This window comes from Rhinopithecus bieti, unplaced genomic scaffold, assembly GCF_001698545.2.
Source record: "Rhinopithecus bieti isolate Rb0 unplaced genomic scaffold, ASM169854v2 scaffold_37463, whole genome shotgun sequence".
NCBI lineage: Eukaryota > Metazoa > Chordata > Mammalia > Primates > Cercopithecidae > Rhinopithecus > Rhinopithecus bieti.
Window position 1 is genome coordinate 1,057,908 of NW_016815818.1, and position 24,685 is coordinate 1,082,592.

The 24,685-nt window shown below is 43.0% G+C and overlaps 1 protein-coding gene and 1 pseudogene across 10 annotated transcripts; one reads left to right on the top strand and one right to left on the bottom strand.

Moving 5' to 3' along the window:
• Nucleotides 1–6,131: 6,131 nt before the first annotated feature.
• Nucleotides 6,132–20,881, bottom strand: TMEM218 (transmembrane protein 218). 9 transcript variants are annotated; one of them, XM_017853841.1, is made up of 7 exons: nucleotides 20,710–20,881; nucleotides 19,775–19,877; nucleotides 19,635–19,692; nucleotides 11,865–11,940; nucleotides 11,248–11,447; nucleotides 10,320–10,422; nucleotides 6,132–6,854 (listed from the first exon to the last, which is right to left on the bottom strand). In XM_017853841.1, exons 5-7 carry the CDS (start codon nucleotides 11,355–11,357, stop codon nucleotides 6,720–6,722), a joined length of 348 nt encoding a protein of 115 aa, XP_017709330.1. In that variant the 5' UTR covers nucleotides 11,358–11,447; nucleotides 11,865–11,940; nucleotides 19,635–19,692; nucleotides 19,775–19,877; nucleotides 20,710–20,881; the 3' UTR covers nucleotides 6,132–6,719. The 9 variants fall into 9 exon arrangements, with proteins under 9 accessions (XP_017709330.1, XP_017709328.1, XP_017709327.1 ...); XM_017853839.1 differs by having other exon boundaries at nucleotides 20,660–20,826; XM_017853838.1 differs by lacking the exon at nucleotides 19,635–19,692.
• A 210-nt stretch (nucleotides 20,882–21,091) lies between these two features.
• On the top strand, nucleotides 21,092–24,398 carry LOC108516388 (keratin, type I cytoskeletal 18 pseudogene; annotated as a pseudogene). Its single transcript, XR_001881807.1, has one exon. The product of XR_001881807.1 is annotated as a keratin, type I cytoskeletal 18 pseudogene (transcript).
• Nucleotides 24,399–24,685: the final 287 nt, after the last annotated feature.

Consider the following 24,685-nt stretch of genomic DNA (forward strand, 5'->3'; position numbering starts at 1 on the left):
ATTCCTGAGAGGGATGCTCAGGACACTGATGATGTGTGGCCAAACTGGGAGCTTAGGGCGCCATACAAGATACAAGCCTTGCATTTCCTGGGATGTGGTGGGCTGGTGCATTAGCCAGATACACACCCTTCCACGCTGAAGCAGGCTGCACAGGTGCCAATGGCAGCCAACAGGGAAGGCTCCTCCTGCCTGCAGTCACTTCAGCTCTGAGTGTAGGAGTCAGCCAGGGACCTCCAAGTCCTCAGAGCCCACAGGGGCAAGAGCTATACTCTGGCCTTATGTTCAGCATTCACGAAAGCTGCTCTCCGCTGCTCTTTGACATTGAGAATGAAATGAAATTATTCATTTAATTTAACTTCACATTTGGTCTCAATTAAGCTTAAAATGTTCTCCCTTATAGATGCTTCAATAGCACTTGTAATTAAGGAGCTTAAGGAGAAGCTGTGTTGCTTACATGAGCCACTAGATGGTGACCCAATCCCATCATACAGCCCAGGGTGGGCTGTGGTTCCATCCTGCTTCCCGGAAGGGAGACAGGAGCAGGCGCCTCTTGACTTTTCAGACTTTCAGCTTGCTTTCTGCTTCAGAGGGCAGGGGAATAGGAATGGGTCTCTCGAGGTCTTCTCTTCGCCGGCTGCACTGCTTACTAACTTTAAGTCTGTTTCGTCATCAGGAAAATGGTGACATTACCTACCTCATAGGATTGGTATGAAGGGAGACAAACATACTCACCACACTCCTGCCCTTGGAGAACTTGTCTAGTTAGGGGATAAGTAGGAAAATACACGGAGACAGTGGCTCCAGGTGAGAGCTATGCTGTTCATTAGTCCAGCCATGCAGGAACAGGGCTGGCAGGAGGGCGATTCCAGGGGCAATGGCAAGAGTCCTTCTTCCTTATGAAGGCAGAATTCTCAGGACCTGGATGATTCATTTGCTGAGGTAGTGAGGGGTAGTGGAAGAGGGAGGAAGTTAACATGAATACTTACCCAACTCCTACGATGTTAGGCCTTAGAGACAGAAAACTGAACAAATGGCATTGGCTCCTACCAGCAGGTAAGTGTAGCACTAGATCCATCCAAAAGGCATTGTGGGAGCTCAGGGTCTGGCCTCAGAAATGAGGACTTAGGCTGTGGGTAGGGAGTTGGGAAAAATACCAGAGGTTGGCGGAACCCCAGCCCTGAGATCTGCCTGTCTGCACCCATCTCCCAGATCCCAGGTTGCTGGCCCTGTTTGGGCAGCTCTGGGCACGGCCTGTTCACCAGAGGCCTGGTACCTGCCTTCTCCCTGGGCCTCAGCACTCACACGGGGCTAATGTAGGAGCATTACGTTAATTAGTTATTCATTTAATTTAACTTCACATTTGGTCTCAATTAAGCTTAAAATGTACTTCCTTATAGATGCTACAATAGCACTTGTAATTAAAAAGCAATAACTCTTTGCGTTTCTCCCTTAGAGATCCACTGGGAAGCTGGGCAAGCGTGTGTGGGGTGGCTGGGGGAGGAGGAGGAGGCAAGAGGCAAAGAAAAGAAAGGGACAGAAGCTCTTGGTCGGTCCTAACACCATGAGGCCACAACTAAGATTGAGGCTGGCAGGAGGAACTCAGCACGTCCTGGGTGTCTGAGTGGGGGTGGGAGAGTTGCTTTTGGGAATCCTGAAACGTGACAAAGGAGCAGACCTCCTACTGAAAGGTGTGGAGGTAGGGAGGGTGGCAGATGGGGGTGGAAGGAGGCAATGCTTAGAGTTACAGAAGCGACCCTATATTCTGTGGTAGGTACAATGTGCCCCCACAAGATGTCCACATCCTAATTTCCAGAACCAGTGAATGTTACCTTACATGACAAATGAGATTTCTGCATATGTGATTAAGGATCTTGAGATGGAAGGACTGATGGGGTGGACCCAGTGGAATCAGGGCTCCATATGAATCACAGAGGGAGGCAGGAGTGTTGGGGATTGGCAGATGCCGCTCTGCTGACCTTGAAGACTGAGGAAGGGTCCACCAACCAGGGGGATGGGCGTGGCCTCTAGAAGGTGGCAGAGGCAAGGAAAAGGGTTCTCCCGAGTCTCCAAAGCCTTTCCTTTACCCCCTGAAACCCATTTCTGGTTTCTGACCTCTGGAGCGATAAATGTGAATTGTTCGAAACCAGTAAGTCTATGGCAATGTTACAACAGTAATAGGAAATTGATAATATTCCCAGTGTAAAACTGGGGTATGACCAGTTTAAAGGCAGGAAAATAACCACAGGCAAACAAAAGAAATCCCCAAAGCTTAAAACAAGTGAAGGGGCTGGCCTCGTAACAGTTAGGCACAGCATAAGGGCTACTGTGTGACGACCTCACCCAAGAGTTCTCTGAGGGCAGGACTTGGACTAAATGCACAGACTGTATCATCCCCAGCATGATGTGATGAAAACCATTAAAAACACACTTTCTCATTCTGTCTGTGGCACTGAGCCTGATTTCGATCCCAGCTCTCATTTCTTTGGTGGCAGGAAACTGAGAAAAGGTCGGAGAAGCGAGCGGGGGGGCGGGTGATAGGGACTCAGATTTTTTTTTTTGCATAAACAGTCACCACCAATAATCTGCTAGAGACAGAGGTCAAGTAGAAAACAAAACAAAAATTCCTAGTGTGTGGCTTTGATTCTGCCACTGGCACCTCTGAAAACCAACCCAGTCTCAACATTCCAGCTGGATGGTGCTTACAAGAGAGGTGGCAGTGTTCTTGAAACTTGAAAACCTAGTCTACTAGCAGCTCAGCTGTTTAGTAGCTCTGAGCAAGGGGGAAACCAAAGTCTAACAGCAGAGACCTGCCAGAAACACGGGGCTAATGGGTGAAGCTCTCTCTGAGGCCTGCGTGCCTGTTCACGCTTTCCCCCAGACTCCTGCACAATTCCTAAGCTGCTGCTTTTTCCACCAGGCTCAGCCACTTTTCCTTGGTATTTCTGTCAAGTGGATTTTCACTGCCTGCCCTTGCCCCTCCTTTTCCTTCGAGTTTATCTTATGGAGCGATGCCCTATAACAGAAAGTAGTCAGGCTCTTAGACTCTAGAGCCAAACTGCCTGACTTTGGATCCTGACTCCTGTTTACCCCTACCACCCTGTGCCTGTTCCCCATCTGTGAAATGGGGATATGAAGAGTACCTACTTCATAGGGCCAATATGAGGAAGACATAATACTTACAACACACTTAGAAAAATGCCTAGCATATGTTTGCTAAATGTAACAAAAATTGTTATTTTGACATGTGGAACCCTAGACTTATTTCCAAGTATTGGGATGAAAATAGAGATTAAAGGTTGAACTTTATGAACTATAAAATCTCTTCCAATCCTGAGTTCTTATGCTCCTATGAGGATAATCAACACTTTTCCAGATTTGTTTCCACACGGTTCTGATTCTCACATCTGGAAATTCATTTCTGTGTAACAGCCAGATATTAAAGGTTTAAGCAAAGGAATTATGATTGAATGTTTATTATTTCTACTAAAATGATCATTAGAATCCTTTAGTGAAAACTTTTACCTTTTGGATATGTGTTAGGAAAATGTCAGGTAAAATAGCTAAGAAACAGTATGAACCAATGTAAAATAAGGAGTTACTTGAAAGCTAAAAGTGATCTTTAAACTATTTGAGAAATGAGATGTCAGGAATCCTGATGTCAAGTTGAGCCCCACTTCTAATTAACTGTGAAACTTTTTAAATCCCTTGTCCTCTCTGCCTGTTTCTCATCTGTAAAATAATCACAGCAGGTTTCTTTACACATTGAGCAAAAAATAAACCAGAAACACTTCAACTGCAACCACCATGAAATAGAGTTGATACTAAAGTTTCTGTTAAATAACAGAACAAAAAAAATGGATTGCTTTATGTTAGAATAAAAACATTTAAAAATCAATTGGATGCCCTCCTTCCAGGATGGAGAGAGGAAGACAGTGTAGATACCTCACAGCCCAGTTCTCTGATGGGCTTACTCCACCAGGACTAGTGCTTTACACCCTACGGGCTACATGCTGAATGAACGGCAGGATGCAAGAATGAATGGCTGTGTACTCCCTAGTCCCTGGACATTGGTATGGTAATTCTGATGCAGTTTTACATTAAATTTACATTGTACACAAAGAATGGTAGCTTTACTTCCACTTTTATAAGTGAAAAATTTAAGGAACTTATCAACAAATTACCCATTGTGATCTCCATTGTGGGGATAGGGTGGTGTCCTGCTAATTCAGCTTTTGTCAGGATACAATTTTAAGAAGCTAAGAAATCACCTATTTTCTTATATAGAAACCCAGATTTACTCTCCCTCTCCACCTTCTAAACGGTGGGGATCACCAGTCTACCACAGGATCCCCTCTGGGTAGGGAACAGTGTAGGAGGGAACACGCTCTAAGGCCACTGATCGCAGAATGGTTCTGAACACTAAGATGACTTCTGTCTGTATTTAAGGAATGACCTCTGAGCCCTGTCTCCAAGAAGGCCACGAGCATACAGGGCACCATAACAGACATTGACTGTAGGGTTATTCCATGCCAAACTCTCAGTGAAATTCATTTTGAGCCCTCTCAGCCTTCTACGTCTTATCCCAACCCCGTGGGGATTTTTTGCATAACTGCACTGAGTATGCAGGTAGAAAGAAATCTGTCATTCATTTCACCACAGCTGGTAATTACAGACTCCAGGTCTGTAGATGGTAGGTCAAGTCAAGCTGAAATAAACTTTGCACAGAGTATTTCTTTTTTGCCTAAAGCCAATCTTTAACATATAAGCCTGTCACATCAGGTAAAAAAAAAAAAAAAAAAAGAAAACAGTAGTATTAAGGATAGAATTTAGTTTCCAACCTTAATACACTTTCCTCCATCTAAATAGTCACCCAAAACCTCACAGTTATTATCCATTGATCTAATAGTTGAATAACTTTTGGGGGGAATAAAAAAGGTGGACTCATGGTCAGGAGCCTGTAAGAGTTTTCCCAGAGTTACTTTTTTAGCAAGGCTCTCAGAAGAACGCAACAATTGGCAGCTCGAGTTTGTTAGGAGCCAAGCTTCCACTTGGGCCACAGGGAGACTCACAGAGTAACACAATAGCATGAGGATCCCAGCTTGTCTCACTTCCCTCAAGACTTACGCATTCTTTTTTCTCTCCCTCAGCCTACCTAGAGGATGTTTCTTCTTTTCTTACCTGTGCGCCCTAGGCCAGATTAGGAAACTATTTCCTTTGAAGTTTTCTGTACAAAGCCTTCTCTGCAAAGTTTTTACAAACTAAGTAAGATAAAGGAAATGGTTCGACGCAGGTAACTATACCTGCCCCTCACCAGCCCATGACTCTCAATGGTTACCTGTTCTTTCTTCTTGGAATTTAGAGCTCAGTTGCCTCTGGGGTGGCAGGACTGGGTACCTTCTCTACCCTGAAAACAGGACTGAGGAAAGAAAGTGAAGGAACAGTGGCCTTAACCTACCTCAAGCTCTCAGAGTTCCACAAAGCCTCGTGTGTTTTCTTTCCAAGACAAGCCCTGGGGCCTACCACACCTGGGTTTGCACACTGGCTGTTAGGTGAAGCTTGGGCAAGTCAGTTGATCTCTTTAAGCTTCCAGTTTTTCTACTTTAAAGTGGGGATGATAAAAACGAGACTGTTGTAAAAAATTAAATAAACCCCAAAGGAATTAGTGTGCTACTGGCATAGAGCACATACTCCATCAGTGATCTCTTTCCAACTTGTTTTCTTGGTTCTTAATTTTAAGCCAGAAGACTCTTTTTCAAATGGCTCTAGGAAGTCAGGATCAGACTTCCAAAGTGGAACCTGACCAGAGCCCCTCCATTTAATGCAAATTTCATTTGGTCTCGGAGATGAGATAAGTATAAAGTTATATCTAATGTTGAGAATATACCTTCCTCACTAGCTTTGGAGAAAGGGCTACAAAGATGAAAGAGAAGACACCCCAAAATGGATTCATGGTAATTAAATAAGGCACTCAGAGCCCACCACATCATAGAAGAAAAAAACCTACAGATACATGGCAAGACAAAACAACAACAACAACAACAAAAAACCAAAACACAGTATTTCCATACCTTTCCTCTAATCCCAAGGAAACCTAAAGATACTTGATTCAAAAAGCTGTGGCCAAGAGTTCAAAGTGAAAGTCAGCCCTTTAGCTATTATTTATTGCTTTATTAGAGCAGAGGGAAGTGACACTCATTGCCTTTATAGAGCTCTGCAGAAATATATGCACAGAGTGGTCAATGACCAACATTTGAGTAAGTCTTCCATATTATCACATTAAAATAGCCTTTCGAATTTGAGTGCCTCTCCTTTGCAAACGACCGCAACTTCATAACGAAGAATTTTATATATTGTCAAAAAGAACCAGAAGCCCATGTGCTCCTTTCCCCAAAATCCACTTACTAAGGACTTGAGTGAAAATCCACTCTAAGCAGATCACTGTTACTATTTCCCTTTCAAAACAGTTGGAAATCCTAAGGTACGGGTACTAAGAAGATAGCGATATCCTTCTTAAGCTGGTAAGAATCTAGCCCCACAGGGACAATTTGGCAATCCTGTTTCTGGAAGCCAGGACTCAGGAGATTCGTCTTAGAGATGGATGGATACTCCTAGTCTTAAGGCAGGAGGGCTGTCAAAACAAGGCTCTGAATAGTGCCTTTCTGCTCATCGATGTCATCACAATGAAGGAGAGAACAGGTTTTCGTTTTCCTGAAGAGTGGTCAGTAGGAGCGCAGTGGTTTGGCATAGATGGGCTCCAGAACATGATGGATTAAAACCAAGAAGAGGCCTCCAAGGAAGATGGCGCTAAGAAAAGCCAGCAGGACATAGCGGCCAATGAAAAAGTCATCCACAATCTGGAGAAAGAAAACATCAACATGAAATTACTACCAGTTAGGCACCCGGGCTCGGTTAATCTGAACTCCGTGATGAGTGGGCCAAGAGTTAGTTCATGAGTGTAACTTCCAGTAATATCCTGCCCTGAGTCTCCTCTGTACGTAGAGAAAAAAGAATCTTTTCCTCAACTCCCTGAGCAGAAGACACAGGTCAAGAAGGGATTAATGAGGTGCAGGGAACAAATGGCTCAATTTAGGAGGTTGGTAGACACTTTGAAGTCCCTGGATTAATTATTTTATATTCTGAAATCCATTATCTGAAAGAGTTAATGAGAAGCTTTTGCTGGGTCCTAGAAAGGCTCATTTTTGTTGTTGCTAAAACACATTTTATTACAGAGAATTTTAAACATACATAAAAATGCAATAGTATAATAAACTCCCATGTATCTAAGACCCAACCCCCAAAATCATCAATCCATTGCCATTTCAGGAGGGTTCATTTTCAAAATGAAAGGTGACTTAACTTTAAAGCTGTCAGTGGAAGAGTCCCTTGCCACAGGGCAGGGAAAATGGTAATTACCTGAGACACTAAAACACTAAGAGGATAGGTAACTTGCCCCAAAGCAGACAATGGGCTGCCTGGCCTTACACTTGAGGCCCCAAAGATGTTGGTCTTTGCTGACAAAACCCTATAATTGGTGTTGGCTCTACCCACTTGTCCACTGTCCCCTTCCAGAGCTCCACTCTCCCCAGATCCAAATGGTGGTACTTAAATTTGGGCAGGAAAAAGCAATTTAATCTACAGACCTAATGGAGCAACATTACCAACCAAGTGGCTGACTGACTTCACAGGTTTGAAATCCCAGTACCTAGGAGAGAATCCAAAACACCTGAAAGGCAATTGTGGTAGACAGAATAACGGCCCAAAGATATCCACATCCTAATCCCCAGAAATTGTGAATATGTTAGATTGTATGTTAAAGGAGAATTAAGATTGCCAATCAGTTGCCCTTAAAAAGGGGGGGATTAACCTGGATTATCCAATCCAGGTGGACCCAATGTAATCACAAGGATCCTTCTAAGTTGAATAGGGAGGTGGAAGAGAGGGTCAGAGTGAGAGAGGTGAGGATGGAAGCGTCACTGAGGTGTGATGTCACTGGCTCTGAAGATAGAGCAAGGGGGCTGTCAGCCAAGGAATATGAGCAGCCTCTAGAAGCTGGAAAGGATAAGGAAATGGAGTATCCAATAGAACCTCCAGAAAGGAATGCTGCGCTGCCAACCCCTTGGTTTTAGCCCAATGAGACTGATTTTGGACTCTAACCTACAGAACTGTAAGATAATACATCTGTGTTGTGAGCCATTAGTTCACACGATTTGTTACAGCAGCAATAGAAAACTAACACAGCGGCCACACACAAAGCACCTCTCAGACTCAAGCCTTGGTGGGATCACTGAGATCCAAAGACACCTCAGCTGCTCCAGAGATTACCCCAACAGTCAACTTACAACAAAGGTCAGTTTGATAAAACAGCTTTAACATAACTTTGACCTTGGCTCCGGTACTGAACAAGTCTCTTGCGGGCCACATGTTTGCTCGTTTGACACGTTTCACTTTTTAATTAGCCAATTAGCTGGCCTTGGGTGCAGAAGGCCCAGCCCATGTATTATTGATACCGCATTGAGCCACGCTGCTGCAAAGGCCAGCTCTCAAAACCTGAAAATGAGAACTCCAATTCTGTCGGCCATACTGACAAAAGTATTTTGCTCAAACCCCATTTTTGTCTCGTGGGTCTCAAACTCATATGATAGAGAATAGAGGGATCGATTTCAAAAGTGTGTTTGCTCTGTGCCCTTCTCCCAATGTTTATATCTGCAGCATCCAGAAATGTGGCAGCCTACATCACTCTCCCCCTTAAAAGACAAGGAAAGCGACCGGGTTCGGTGGCTCATGTCTGTAATCCCAGCACTTTGGGAGGCTGAGGCTGAGTGATCTGAGGTCAGTTCGAGACCAGCCTGGCCAATATGGTGAAACCCTCTCTCTACTAAAAATAAAAAAATTAGCTGGGTGTGGTGGCACATGCCTATAATCACAGCTACTCAGGAGGCTGAGGCAGGAGAATTGCTTGAGCCCGGGAGACGGAGGTTGCAGTGTGCTGAGATCGTGCCACTGCACTCCAGCCTGGCCGACAGAGTGAGACTCTGTCTCAAAAAAATAAATAAATAAAAAAGGTAAGTGAGGTGGGAATTTGCCCCTGGCTCACACACGTGGTACCCAGACCTCCAGAGTATTTTCCAAATACTGACAACAAACTGGCATCAATGGAAATAATTCCTTAAGTGCCTGTGGTAAGTACTATTTCCCTTGGAGTTTAAGTTCCTTCCTCTTGCCATAGTTAATCCTAGAGTGTTGATTTTAGTTCAAAAGTTACACGTATATTCTTGTATACTGTTGTTGTCTAGTGTCAACATGCTAACCCATGAGCTCCCTGGGACTGCCTTGGATATTCTGTTAAGTTCTCAACAATGAAGATTTTGAAGACGGACCTCAGCTTGAATCCTTGTTCTGCCTCTTGCTATGTGGCCTTGGGCAAGTTACCTTAACCTCTGACAGGCTCAGTGTTCTTACCTACAAAATGGGGATAATAATGGTACCTGTGTCATACTAGTTAGGGCTGTCCTGAGGTTTAAATGAGACGGTGCAAACAAAGTGTTTGGCACAGGACCTGGCACACAGAAATCCCTTAAAGAATTGTAGCTATTTTCATGACTATCACTTAAAACATCAAAATGAAGGTTAAGAGGAAAGCTGTGAGAAGGAGTAATGGGACAGAAGAGGTCAATGCCATTGCCAAGATCCCATGGGTCTGAGACCAGCCAGGCATGGTAAAGCCATGGTAAAGAACTCCAGAGAAGGACTCTGAGAGAGATGATAAAAATCCATTTAAAGACGTGGGTGCGGGCAGGTATGGTCCCAGGCATGAGGACCAAAGAACTCCCAGAAGACTGTTGGGAAAATTCTAGCACATGCAGTTGGAGAAGCATGTCCTCAGCACCCTCAGGGCACCACATCAGTTTCAGTCCAGGATCTGCAGTTAGGAGCCCAGGCTGCCAGGAATGGGAACACTTCCATCTCGGGTGCAGGCCTGTGACTATCCTTATTTCATTTTCTTTTTTTTTTCTGTCCCCATGGTACGACGTGGCTTTCCAACAGGCTGTTTTCAACTTGATGCAAACTGGAGATGAGACCAAATCAGGCAAATAACTGCCTGGTGGGGTTAGAGGTGGAATTCAGAGTAAGATTCTTTTCCTGAGTGAAGGGGCAGGGAAACTGAAAACTCTCTCTGAACTTTCCTTACCATTGGTTGAACTTTACAATTCTGACATCTTGGAAAACCTGGTCAGAGAACATCGAGGACAGGATGGACACACAGATGAAGAGAAACAAGAGTTACAGCTCAGGAAGCAAAACAAAACCAACAGCTTTACCTTAACTTCCACCTCTGGGGCTGGGAATTCACCAGCTCGTGGGAAAAGCAACAGAACTGACGTGATGATCACAGCACCGAAGAATAAAAAAATGACAGAGAACCTGGGGTCAAAAAGACAAATATTAAAAGCACTGTTTACAGTTTTTTCTCCGATCAGTTAGGTCTGGAAAGACTCTTCCTTAGAGCCAGTATTCTGTATTTCAGTCCCTTAACAATGTTCAGAGACCTGCTGTCAACAATCCCTTCATCCTAAAGTCCTTCTTCCTACACATGTACCAGCTAAGTGCATTCCCGTTTATTCTTGGTAATTCCCAATTCCTAGGAACGGAAATGTGTAGTTTTTATTTTTACTTCTGCCCAAAGTCATAATTGAGAAAAAACAAAGCATCCCCTCTCCACCTCCACTTCTGTTGTTTTTAGAACAGAATACTTTAGAAAATTCTACAACTCTCTGCTTCATACTAACACTATCTCGGTGTAACTCTACAGTTTTTTCAGAGTCGGTTTATGGCCTAACCCTGTTCTGAAGGCAACGCGTGATACAGAAAAGCAGGCCCAACTCATCACATGTTGCTTTAGTTTTCCTGGGTCCAGGGCTAGAGCCTCGGGGACTGGACCAAGCCTCTGCCATAAATCTGAACAATTCATAAACACACACACGTACGACCTCCAGAAATTCAATAAGCAGTGAAAGCAGAATTTCTTGCCACAGTTAGAACTCAAGAACACCACTTCCTTCTCCACCCATCTCGGCTTCCGAGCATAAATAACACAGTTCGTGCTTATAAGAAGAGGTTAAAATGCAACTCATTCAAACTGCCAGTAATTACAAAACTGATCTCTTAAATTCTAAATGTTTAATGAGCATCAGCGATTTTGCCTCTAATTGCTTTACCTGGGACTCCCAGCTGGAAAGAATGCCTTACCTCGCCGCCCCGGAGGCCCTGGACAGCAGCACACACAGCAGCAGCACTGACACCCACAGCAGGGCTAAGATGAACACGCCAGCACCGACTCCGAGCACAGTGCCAGCCATCCCGCGGGGAGGCAGCGGCGGCGGCCCCCTGCCCTGCGCGCCGCACGATCAAGTGTCCTCTGTGCTCCAGCGCCGCCTTCCTGCCACACACTCCCATGAAGGCATTCAGACAAATACAGAAAGCCTAAATTCAGTACAGGGAATTTTCTGATGATCAGTGTGTTAGGAGGATTACTCAGTACAGGTCATTAATTTTCAGAAATGTCCAGTCCCAGAGTCCCTTAATGGAAACTGGAAATTTAGAACCCAAAGCCTTTCTCTTTGGCGGGGACTGAGAGGGGTGTTTTCTGCTCTGCACTCAGAAGTTCTTTCTGAGTATTTCCCTTCAAATTTGGTACCTGAGTTCTACTTTGACCTCTTCCCCCAGCCCACAGGAGAAAACTGAACCCTCTCAAGATACAAAACCCTAAGAACTGTTAGAAGACACTGGGGCATGGGAAGGAACTCCAGGGCCAAAGCAGAAGTTGAAGCTGTCAGGTGAAATCCATGGTGTGAGCTTTGACTCACCAGGCAATCGATCACAAGACACAAAGTTCTCACTCTATTGTCGAGTTCTTATTCAAGAGGACGAAAACTCTCAGTCCTTAAAGAAGAGGAACAGCCATCACTATTTTTGAACATTTATGTGTGCTAAGTGCCATGCAAACACATCTCATTTAAATCTAATCCCAGCGTGAAGCTTCTGAGAAAGGTATGACTATAGCCATGTTACAGATGGGTGAGATATAAGCGCGATGGGGTATCTATGAGTTTCCTAATTAGTGGCTCAAAATAGAAATTTATTTTCTCACAGTTCTAGAGGCCAGCAATCCAAAATAAAGGTGTCAGCAGGGCTGTACTCCCTCCAAAGGCTCTAGGGCATGAGTCCCCAACCCCTGGGCCATGGACTGGTACTGGTCCATGGCCTTTTAGGAACTGGGCTGCACAGCAGGAGGTGAGCAGCAGGCAAGGCAGCATTACTGCCTGAGCTTCGCCTCCTGTCATATCGTGCATAATGCCAGTGGTGGCATTAGGTTCTCATAGGAGGACAAACCCTATTGTGAACTGCATGTGCGAAGCATCTAGGTTGCAGGTTCCTTAGGAAAATCTAATGCCTGAAGATCTGGGGTGGAACAGTTTCATCCTGAAACCATCCCCTTGCATCCACCTGTGGAAAAACTGTCTTCCATGAAACCAGTCCCTGGTGCCAAAAAGATTGGGGATGGCTGCTCTAGGGGAGAATCCTTCCCTGCCTCTTCCAACTTCTGGTAGCTCCAGGCACCGTTCATTGGCTTTTAACTCACAACACCAGTCTCTGCCTCCATCTTCCCATGGCATTCTGCTGTGTCTGTCTTCACCTTTCCTGTCTCCTGTAAGGGTACCTGTCATTGGATTTAGGGTCTGTACAAATAATCTAGTATTATCTTGAGATGCTTAACTTAATTAAATCTGCAAAGACCCTTTTGTCAAACGAGGTCATGGTCACAGATTCCAGGGGTGAGGATGCAGACATATATTTTTGGGGAGCACCATGCGACTCACAGCAGAGGAACAGCACACTGCACTACCTTCCTTGGTTTTCCTTTTCAGCATCGGAGGCAAGTCTTAAGCAAACACATTCCTCTAGGTTGCTGGTTTTCTTTACCCTCATGGTTTAAATACCACGAAAACATTAGCTATGAGAAGTTATAAAGTTATGGGAAAGGAGGGTCTAAGCATGAACTGCTAAAAAAATACATTTATTGAATCAAGATTTATGATGTGCCTGCCACGTAAAGCACTGCGCTATAAGCTGGGGATGCCAAAGGTGAATAAGGTGTCTTCTGACAGAAGCTCAAGGTCTATTGGAGAACACTGTCCTGAAAACAAGTGTCCATATTACATTCTGAATAATGGTAAAAGCGAAGTGCAGTGGAACGGCAATAGCGAGAGGGGCTTTACAAAGGAAGTACTCTGCACAGGCACGCTGAAGAAAGAATCAGAGTGAAAAGATGACAGAGTGAGGGGAGATGGGACCTGGGGCCCACCTGCATTCCTAACTTCTCTGGGGAGCAGTCTGCCCCCATTAGGGCCACATGGGCACCATCTCAGTCACTCTAACATGCCCACGGTTTCCCCGTCTCTGGGTCTTTGTACTTGCTGTTTCCACCGCCTGGAACTAACTCTCAATGCGAAGCACGCCTGCTACCATTTGTAGGACTGGCTTTCCTCAGCCTTCTGATTTCTGCTTAAATGTCACTCCTCAGTGAGGTGTTCCCTGAGTGTCTTCTCTAAAGCAACCCCTCAAACACTGACTCTCCATCACTCTATTGCCTTCAGAGCACTTTTCACAGAACTAGTTAATATTTTCATTTATTTGTTTACAAGTTTATTTTCTGTCTCTCCAACTAGAATAGTAAACTCCATGAAGGCAGAGACCTGGTATCTTTCTCACTGTGGTAACTCCAGTTCTTAGCACAGAGATTATGCACGACAAGTATCTGCGGGAGGAATAAATGACACAGTGCTAACAAGTCCACAAACATCAGGTGAGGGAGTGAAAGGATCATATGGAGTTTTAGAAAGATGACTGTAACCTCTGGTCGATATGCTGGACGGAAGTTAACAAGGGAAGTGCCTCATACAACAGCAAACACAGAAATGTTCAATAAAATGGAACAAGAAGAATTTAGTACACAGCAGAGCTCAAAAACAATAAAGAAAAATCATTAAGTGCTGTAAAAAAAATGTAACTCAAGGCCTGAGCTGAGCCTAAAAGTCTATGGGGATACTGTTGCCTGATACAGACCTTCAGGGTGATTCTCTTCAAGGCAGATAAGGTCTCAAGCCCACGATGGCAAAGAACTAGAAATGGGAACAAGGCAGAAAGCTGGGCCCTCACAGGGCTGACCAGTTCTTGAAATAGGGTCTAAAAAATTTGCTACTGACTTAGCTGGAAGAAAGCCGGCTGAGTACTTCAGGCCACAGGTCAAAAAACAACAGCCCAAGAGAAATTTGATTCCCTACCCCACATCATATCCATGTGTGAGATTCAATACTGCCAATGTGATACGGGAATCCCAAATAGATTAACATGAAAACTAGACTAAAAGTGAGAACCCACTGGATCCCAGCAGAGACAAAACTAAACCCACAGGCTGGCATGCAAGACTCCCTCAAGAGTAAGTATAAAATAAAGATGTTTTCAGACACACAAAGGGTGAAATGTAGTACACCTCTCATGGATCCTCAGTGGAAGAGCTACTCAGAGACATATTTCAGCAAGAAGGAAAATGAACCAAGAAAGGAGGTATGAGATGTAGGAAGATTGGTGAGAAAAATACTAAGAAATATTGACAGTAAAGATTTCAGTAATAATGACAATTTTTGAGGGGTTACAAATCAGAAAGAACTAAATATTACTCAACAGTTACATGGTAGATGGAAAAGGATAGTTCATAGTTAAAGCATTCTACAGTTATTTTGTTTTGGAGGAGGTATATGTTTTTTAAGCTAAGTACACAAGTTTAAAAAAACATAGGTAAACAGCAAGCAACAGAAATAGAAAAAATAGCTTCTACACTAGTAAAGTGAAAAAAAAGGTAAAGAAAACAGAAAGTGGGGCAAGAGTCAGTGGTAGTGAGGTGGGTGGCAGAACAAAGAATAAGCAAGGAAAATGGAAAATACAAAATAAGATTGTAAAAATGAACCCAAATACAGCAGAAATCACAGTACAAGGAAACATTATATTTGGCTACTAAAAGAAATTCTCTTAGATTTTTGTTTTTAAAAATAGCTGTGCACGAAAGCTCTACAGAAAGTATAATGAGAGGCTGAAAATAAAGAGATTGAGAAAGACATGCAAAGCAAATATTAACAAGACAAAAACCAGGGAAGGAGGGAATAGGGAGATCGTCAATGAGTACAGCGTTTCAGTTTTGCAAGATGAAAATGTTCTGGAGCTGTGTTTCACAACACTGTGAATATACTTAACACGGCTGATCTGCACATATGTTTTTTTTTTGTTTTTGTTTTTGTTTTAAGCCACAGTTGAAAAAAAAACAAGCGAAACAAAATAAAAGCTACTAAAGCAATATTAGTACCAAGCAAAATAGATGTTAAGCTCTGAAACATATTAATAAGAACAGTCACAAAAGGAACAATTCAGTAAAAAGATACAACTTGAAACAAATGTGAACCTAACAACAAAACCTCCAAATATACAAAGCCAAAACTGACAGAAGTACTATAATAAATGGATAAAACCACTAATTTAGTGGGAGATTTTAAATATGTCTCAGAAACTGATAGATCAAGCAGATAAAAAAGAATAAACACTTGAGAAAGAGGATACCTGAATGAGAATAAATATGTAAAAAGGTGCTCAACTTCATTAGTCATCCCGAAATTGCAAATGAAAACCAAATTCAGTAGCTTCATATACCCACCAGAATGGCTAACGTGAAACGACAGACAACACCAAGTGTTGTCAAAGATGTGGAGTAACTGGAACCCTCATATACGGCTGGCAAGGGCCATAATTTGTCAACCACTGCTTTGGAGACTATTGGAAGTATCTAATAAAGCTAAATATAAATGCACCCTACATCCAGCTCTTCTATTCTTAGATGCATTCCCAACAGAAATGCACACCTAAGTTCAAAAAAAAGACATTGCAGCCCTACCTGAAATAGCTAAAACCTTAAACAATCCAAGTATCTACCAATAGAGTGGATATAGTACTCTACAATCTATTCATTCATACAGTATATAAAGCATTATGTAGTATAAAGCAATGAGAATAGTATAAAGCAATGAGAAAGAACACACTACAACTATACTCAACAATGTAGATGAATTTCACAAATATTGAATGAAAAAAAGCTAGAGGCTAAAGAGTTCATAGTATATGATTCCATTTATATAATGTTCAAAAACAGGTCAAACTAATTTTAGGGGCTAGAGGTCAGGGGTACGGTTGGCTTGTGAAATGTAGTGACTGTAGGGGGTTCAGGGAGATGCTGATAAAATTCTGTTTCTTGATCTGGGTTTTGGTCACCTGGCTTTGTTCATACGGTGATGTTGTATCTAACCATGCACTTAGGATTTATATACTTTTCTGTATGTGTATAACCCTTCACTAAAATGTTTACTTTACAGAAAGAATATCAAGAGATGTGTCAGCCAAGTGTAGTATACGGACCCTTATTTGGTGCTGATTCAAACAAAGCATTGCAAAAACCTTTTATGAAATGATTGGGGAAATCTGAAGAATATCCAGATTATTGATAATATTAGGAAATTACTGTTTGTATTTTCAGTGAAAAAACATTATTGAAAAATATGCTATTATTATATTGTTAAAAGAGTATGATAAAGATATATGCATATACACATGTAGCACATTACAGATAACAGAAAAGGGTTTCTAGGAGCTTTCTATTGTCTGAGTGAGAGGAGGTGAAGGGGCTGGCATGAAACAAGACTGGTGATGAGCTAGTTGTTGAAGCTGGGTGATGAGTATGTAGATGTTTGCTATCCCGGAATTTTCTATACATCTGAATGTATTTGAAACTTTCATAACAAAAAGATGTGGATATGTATATGTATATCTGTATAAATATGACTACAACAAAAGATGAGTAAGATTTATATAGCTAAAATTATAAAACTTTATTCAAAGATGAAAAAAAAGAGAGAGAGAGACCTGATTAGAGAAATAAAGCAGATCTGAACAGTAAAGACCTGGGTAGAGAAATAAAGCCGACCTGAACAGAGAAATAACCTGTGTTTCTGGGTGGGATGGTTCAATTAAAAAATCTCAGTTTTCCTTAACCTATAAATTCAATGCAATTCTAACCAACGTCTAAAAAACAATTTTTTGTGGAACTTGAAAACAGATCCTAAATTCATATGGAAGAGCAAAAACCCAAGAATAGCCAAAACAATTTTGAGAACTAGGATGGCAACTTGCCTTTCTTGTTACCAACTGCCGCAAGACACATTAAAAAACCAAAGTAATTAAAACAGTGTGATAGTGGCACAAAGACACATGGCCCAGTGGTATAAAATCAAGAACCCAGAAACAGATCCGTGCATTTGTGAGAACTTCCTATAAGCACAGAGCTGGCTTTATGATTCAGTGGGTAAAGAACTTCATAGATAGTGCTGGGACAAATGATTCTCCAATAGGAAAATAATAAAACTAGATCTCTGTATGATATACAGAAGTCGATTTTAAATGGAAAGTAATTCGTAATGAAATAGCATATGTTTAAATATACAAATGTTCAGGCTGACTACACTAGAATACATAATGAAGTACAGTAGTCAGATGCTTGCACCTAAACTTAGAATCCCCACGAACGCAAAAGCTTCAAATGCAGACTATGCAGGTGTGTTGTTCTGGCAACTCAAATACCACGAGCTGTGCTGCCTTCAGTTATGTGATTTGCTAGAGTGATGAACAACTCTTGTTAAAGTTCCAAACCACAAATAAGTATAATTTTCCTCTGATTTACATTAGAGCTGCATTCCTGGAAATTTTACTATATTAAACTGTGCCAAAAAATACATTATGTTTATACAAAAACTGGAGTTCGGCTCTAGACTCAGATAATTATAAATGAGTATCTTGTGGGATACTCAAAAGTTGCACAGGATACAGGACAATTCTTCATTGTAAGGACTGTCCCATACATTACAGAACATCCAGTATCCCTCATTCCTGATCTGTAAACCCCAGTAGTGCCTCCAATCAAAGAGTAACAAAATACATCTTCACAAATTCCAAAACACCCTAAAATGGGCAGCAACATCTCTTTGGGGAACCACTGTTTTAGAAAGCTCTTGCATAAAGAGACATGTACAAGGTGTTTATTGCAGCTTTGTTTACAATAGCAAAACATCAGGAAAAAACTTAAATGTTCAATCAGGGAACAGATACAATATTATATATTCATAATGAATATTTAAAATGAAATTGATCTATATGTATTGATGGGAATATATCAAAAAAACAATGTTGAGTGACAAAAACAAGTTGCAAAATGGAACCCACAGTACGGTACTACTTGTATTTTTTAAATTAAATACAATTTAAACAGTAATATGTATTGTTTCTGATGTACATATATACAGCAAAAGTATAAAAACATGGGCATAAATGATGTATGACAATTTCAAAAGACTGTTTGCCTCTGGAGAGGGAGGAAGGAAAGGGAATGGTGTTGGGAGTGGAAATAAAAGGGATCTGAACTAAATCTGTGATGTTTTATTTCTTTAAATAAAAAGCTTGAACAGGTGTGCCAAAATGTTAATATTTATTAATCTGATTGGTGAAACATAGATATTATACTACCCAATGTACTATTTTCTGTTTTAAATTTTTTGTGATAATTTTAATTTTAAAAGGTAATGGGCAGCAGGATGCATATGAATTGGGTGATCAGTTAGGAAACGCAATTCTCCAGATAAGAGATGAGGGTCTGAACTCCAGTCTTAGCTGTGTCAAGGGAGAAGATGTTAGAAATGACACAGGTTTCTAGCTTAGTTGACTGACCTGATGGTACTGCCCTTAAGAAAACAACTATTTAAATTTAATTTGTGCTATTCTGGATATTACACAAATAACCTAGAAGACTTGGATCAACTCTAACAGTTAGAATAGAGGGCAAATGGTAGTTGAAGCTGGCTGGCACCGTTAGAAATGTTGCCCTTCAATACCCCTCAGTAGCTTAAGAGTTCATGAGACATTGGGTTTACATATGGTATGGCTTTAAAGTAAATAAGATAAATATTCCCAAGTTCTTTTAAGAATGGAGCTCATAATTTTATAAGCAAACTATACATTTTCTTATTAAGCATAGAAAAGAAGGGCTGGGTATAGTATAGAGTGCTGCTATAGGGGAAGAGAGAACATCTAGTCATTTTTATCTGATTTCAACGTGAGAATAATATCTGTGATAATTTCCCATATTAGAATAGCTAAATTATTGTTATTGAGTACAATACAATAAAATATAAAAACGAAAGTGTTTTTATTTACTGTTCACGCCGTCATTAAACCTTCTTTGAGAAATGATGGCTTGTCCAACCCAATGCCAAGGGTAAGTCCATTTACTTAATATCTGTGGCATTTAAAGCAGGTAGATTGGAGTGAAAAAAATAATTTACATTTGAACAGTTCAGTAGCTGACAAGAGCAACTACAAGGCCAATGTTTTCCTTCTGTGTTCAATGCTGTGAGGTTTTTCTCTGGAAAGAGTTTGTTCAAAACCTTTTAGATGTGTGTGTTCATTTAATGGTTGTTTCTACATACTCTTTCATCAGCTGTCAGAGAAAATAGGAATAAATTGACTGATCCCTGCACAGGTAACCTAATGGATTAAAAACACAGTACTTATCACCAGGCTGATCATCATGAGTGAGAATACTAACGGCCATTATAAGATGACTTACTATCTAAGACAAATGTGGATTCCTCAGAGGGTAATGTGGCCTAAGTGCTGCTGCTGGTAGGAGATATCTCACCCATCCCCCGATTTTCATACTGACTCAAGCCCTTGAAAGCAACAGAAAACAGTGGGTTACAGGAATGAAGTGCTCTTCTGGAAGAGTCCTTTTCACTTTGCTTTATAGCTGTTTTCCAACTCTTCAAAAATAACTGGGCGGTTACTTTCACACTTGTATGCTTCTACTTTAAACACTATCTTTTGAATTTTAAAATATTAGAATAACGCCTCTACCTTTGTAATTAGATAAAATGCAAGCCTGGGGAAAAAATCAGTTGCCAAGCTCCCAAAATGCCACCGATGTAGCATCAGCTCTTAACACGTTGATAGAAAAAGAGGATCAGTAAACCTAGGTCTCGTCCTTGCATCTCTCTCCTGGACGGTGTTGTGGGTTGGAACGGCTGCAGAGCCTCGGTCTCGCCGCTCTCTGCATCTCACAGCACTGCAGCCTGGGAACACTCTACTGGAACTCTAAGCTTCTCCCCAACCCTGTTGCAGATTCAAACTGGCGACAGGAAAACAATGCCCCCCATGTCTCGTCTTCAGAATGTTCACCTGGCCACCTCCCAGTAGCTGGAGAGGGATTAAGGTCTTGATCATAAGAGATCTGAATCAGGCACTGACACTTCCTTTTCTTAAGAGTATGAAACATAAAACAGCCCTTCCTTCTCTGCCTCCCATTAAGTATTTATTAGCTGGGCCTTGGGTCCAGATCAGCGGTAAGGGTGGTCTGCGAGGTCCGTGCACCGCCGTCCGCCCACGCCTTCTTCCAACCACCTCAGCCCGACCCGCCACTTTTCTCCCTTCTCCGCAGCCGCCCTGCTTTCCTCACCTCTGCCCCCCTCACCTGGATCCCACTGTCCATCCAGGCAGTACTCACACCTCAGATTCCGGCCCGTTCCAGCCCACCGGTCTCCGGTTTACTTGGGGCGAATCACAAGTGGGCTTTCATTCAGGTGATTTAACCTTCACTAATCAGCGTCGCTCTCTCAACGCCCAACTTCTTCCTTATTAGCTTACGCCTAGCGCGGCTCCCGGCAACGCCGAGCGCGGTGGGTTGGCTCGTCACCCTTTCTTACGCCCTCCGATTGGTCGGTGCCTGTCGGCCCTTGGACCGACCTCAGTTCAGTTGGGTAGCAGCGGTCCGAGCTGCACGCCACACACCCCCATGTCAATCACATCATCTCTCCGTAACTCATTGGGCCATTGGTCAGTCTAGCCCGAGGGCGGGTTGTTGGGCGGAAGAGAGAGGCTTCTTCCGGCCTCACTCGGGGTCACCATAGAGATGGCGCATCCAGGCAGCGAAGCGGCAGGGCTGGGCAGCTCAGATCTCGAACTCCGGAGAGCTGCACAGTCGTCTAGACATAAGTGCGTTTTCTGGGGTCTGATGAACATCTCACTCCCCAACCCACTGGCTCGAGTGGGGCGCAAGATGTGGGGGACAAGTCAGCTTAGGCCCGGTCATTAAGTGCCCCAACAACCCTCCTGGAGGGAACTGAGGACGAAGCACCAGTTATAATAACGGCACGCTTCATTTATCTTTATCTCGCCTTATTTTATTTGGCATTTAATTCTTCCATTAGCCTTGCGAAGCAGACTAAGGCAAGGATCATTCTACCCACGGGACAGACTGGGGAAGCGGCCCTGGGTCCCTCAAGTAAACCCTCTGCTGCCAGGCTGCTGGAACTGGAGTTGGCCCACGCTATTGGCAGACTGCTGTTACCTTACTGCCAACTAAAGCTTGCCATGACTTTGCTTTGAGGCTATGGCCTGTTAGACCAAAAGATGCATCAATCAGGACAACCAAAGGAAGTAGGACAGACAGGCTACGTGCTCCACCACGGAATCAAGAAGGGAAAACAAAAATCAGTACCAAATTGGAGAGTTGCACCGTTTGAACCTTTGACCCTAAACAAAATTCAGAAATATCATGAAGCAAACTATTCAATCTTAGAGCACTGAATCTCTGATTTAAGGAATTCTCCTGAATCACAGCTTTATGAGCCAAAAAGAAGAAGATGGTTGAATTTCAACTGCACGTCTCAAATTTATTCTACTTTCAAGGCTTCATTTGCAGTCACATAAAGTAACCAATGATTTCTTGTGTGTTTAGCAACTTAACATTACTTGGCCCAGTGAGAAGCTCTGTGGCTAAGAAATCCTTTATTTTGATGAATTCATTTCACTGGAATTGAGTGTTGACTGCAGCTATGTTCTGTTAGGAACTGTGAGGATATACCAGAAATGAGATGTGACTCCTGTCTTAATAGCCTGTGGTTTTGTAATGTTAGGTCAACAACACATAAAACAAATAGGAAACACTTTAAAACAAGATATAACAATGGGCCAACCCTATTGTACAATTAATTTCTCCAAAATATAATAATACTTCATATTTGCAGATCATTTTGTAGTTTCCAGAGCACTTCTTCCCTTGTATTATTTGGGGGATATTTTGTTATGGCTGGAATTAATGTGTATGTCTTTATCATAGAGCTAGAACTAATGCTGGGTCGTAGCATATGAGTAGGAACAGGAAAGGTGGAACAGAATCCAGGGAGAGAAAGTAGTTTGCTCTGAGCAAAGAGGCCAAGGCAAGAATGAGCACTGAGTATCTGGAGAATAATAGGGAGACAAATGATAGAAAGTAATGTGTAGACAAGTTGGTCAGAACTGGCTTTGAGACCTTAATATTTTGGAGGAAAGTGGTCAAAAGTTCAAAGTTTGAGATTGGAAAAGTTAACTTCCTTACACTTCTAATGTTCATACTGGCTTCAGTTAAGCTATAAATTAAAAATGGGCGTGGCTCGACAAAACTTGAGTCCTGTCCTCTGGCTTTTCTCCTTAGGCAGCATGAGCTTCACCATTTGCTTTACCACCTCCACCAACTACCAGTCCCTGCACTCCATCCAGCCACACAGCCATATCATCTGGTCCATCAGCAGCGCAGGCGAAGTCTATGCAGGCCTCAGGGGCTTGGGCTCCCGAACCTCAGTGTCCTTCTCCACAAGCTTCTGGGGTGGCTGGGGGTCTGGAGGCCTGGCTGCAGGGATGGCCAGGGGTCTGGAAGGAATGGGGGACATCCAAAATGAGAAGGATACCATGCAAGGCCTGAGTGACTGCCTGGCCTTCCTACCTGGACAGAGTGAGGACTCTGGTGACTGAGAGTCAGAGGCTGGTGAGCACAATCTGAGAGCACTTGGAGAAGAAGAGACCCCAGGTCAGAGTCTGGGGGTATTACTTCATGACAATCAAGGACTTGAGGGCTCATATCTTTGAAATTCTGTGTTGTTCTACAGATTGACGATGCCGGTCTTGCTGCTGATGACTTTAGAGTCAAGTATAAGACAGAGCTGGCCATGTGCCAGTCTGTGGAGAGCAACGTCCATGGGCTCCACAAGGTCATTGATGACACCAATGTCAGTCAGCTACAGCTAGAGACAGAGATGGCTCTCAAGGAGGAGCTACTCTTCATGAAAAAGAACCAAGAGAAGGAAGTAAAAGGTCTACAAGCCCTCATTGCCAGCTCTGGGTTGACCACGGAGGTAAATGCCCCCAAATCTCAGGACCTCAGCAAGATCATGCAGACCTCCTGGCCCAGTATGATGAGCTGGCTCAGAAGAACTGAGAAGAGCTGGACAAGTACTGGTCCCAGAAGACTGAGGAGCACACCACAGTGGTCACCACGCAGTCCACCAAAATAGGAGCTGCTGAGATGACATTCATGGAGCTGAGATGTATAGTTCAGTCCTTAGAGATAAACCTAGACTCAATGAGAAATCTGAAGGCCAGCTTGGAGAACAGCCTGAGGGAGGTGGAGGCCTGCTATGCCATGCATATGGAGCAGCTTAGTGGGGCCCTGCTGCATCTGGATTCAGAGCTGGCACAGGCCCAGGCAGAGGGGCAATGCCAGGCCCAGAAGTATGAGGCCCTGCTGAACATCAAGGTCAAGCTGGAGGCTGAGATTGCCACCTACTGCTGCCTGCTGGAAGATGGGGAGGACTTCAGTTGTAGTGATGCATGCCCTGGACAGCAGCAACTCTATGCAAACCATCCAAAAGACTGTCCAGGATAGTGGATGGCAAAGTGGTGTCTGAGACCAAAAACACCAAAGTTCTGAGGCGCTGAGCCAGCAGAAGCAGGGTACCCTTTGGGGAGCAGGAAGCCAATAAGAAGTTCGGAAGTCACTGGATGACAAAAATAAATAAATAAATAAATAAATAAATACATACATACATACATACATACATACAAGAATGGACATGAATGATGAGGTACTCCAAAGTTTTTTACATCTTCCTGAATGAACATAACATTATTAGGTTTTCTCTCTCTTAAGAGGGGACCCACCTCCCAAGTACTCCCCAATTGCACCCCTTAACTAGGAGCGGGGTGTTATTAATAGTTTTCTAATTAAATGATATCATACCCTCTCAATGAGATTGAAAGAAGTGCTGTCATCTTAGTGCTTCATCTTTGCTGTCTCAGAATCAAAACTATGTCCCTCACTCTAAAAAAGACTGGTTATTTGATTATCTAATTTTTCTCTTTTAAAAAATTGTCTTCCCTGGACGGGCACGGTGGCTCATGCCTGTAATCCCAGCACTTTGGGAGGCCGAGGCGGGTGGATCACCAGAGGTCAGGAGTTTGAGAGTAGCCTGGCCAACATGGTGAAACCCCATCTCTACTAAAAATACAAAAATTATTCGGGCGTGGTGGTGCACACCTGTATTCCCAGCTACTGGGGAGGCTGAGGCAGGAGAATCTCTTGAACCCAGGAAGCGGAGGTTGCAGTGAGCTAAGATGGCGCCACTGCACTCTGACCTGGGCAACAGAGTGAGAATCCATCTCAAAAAAA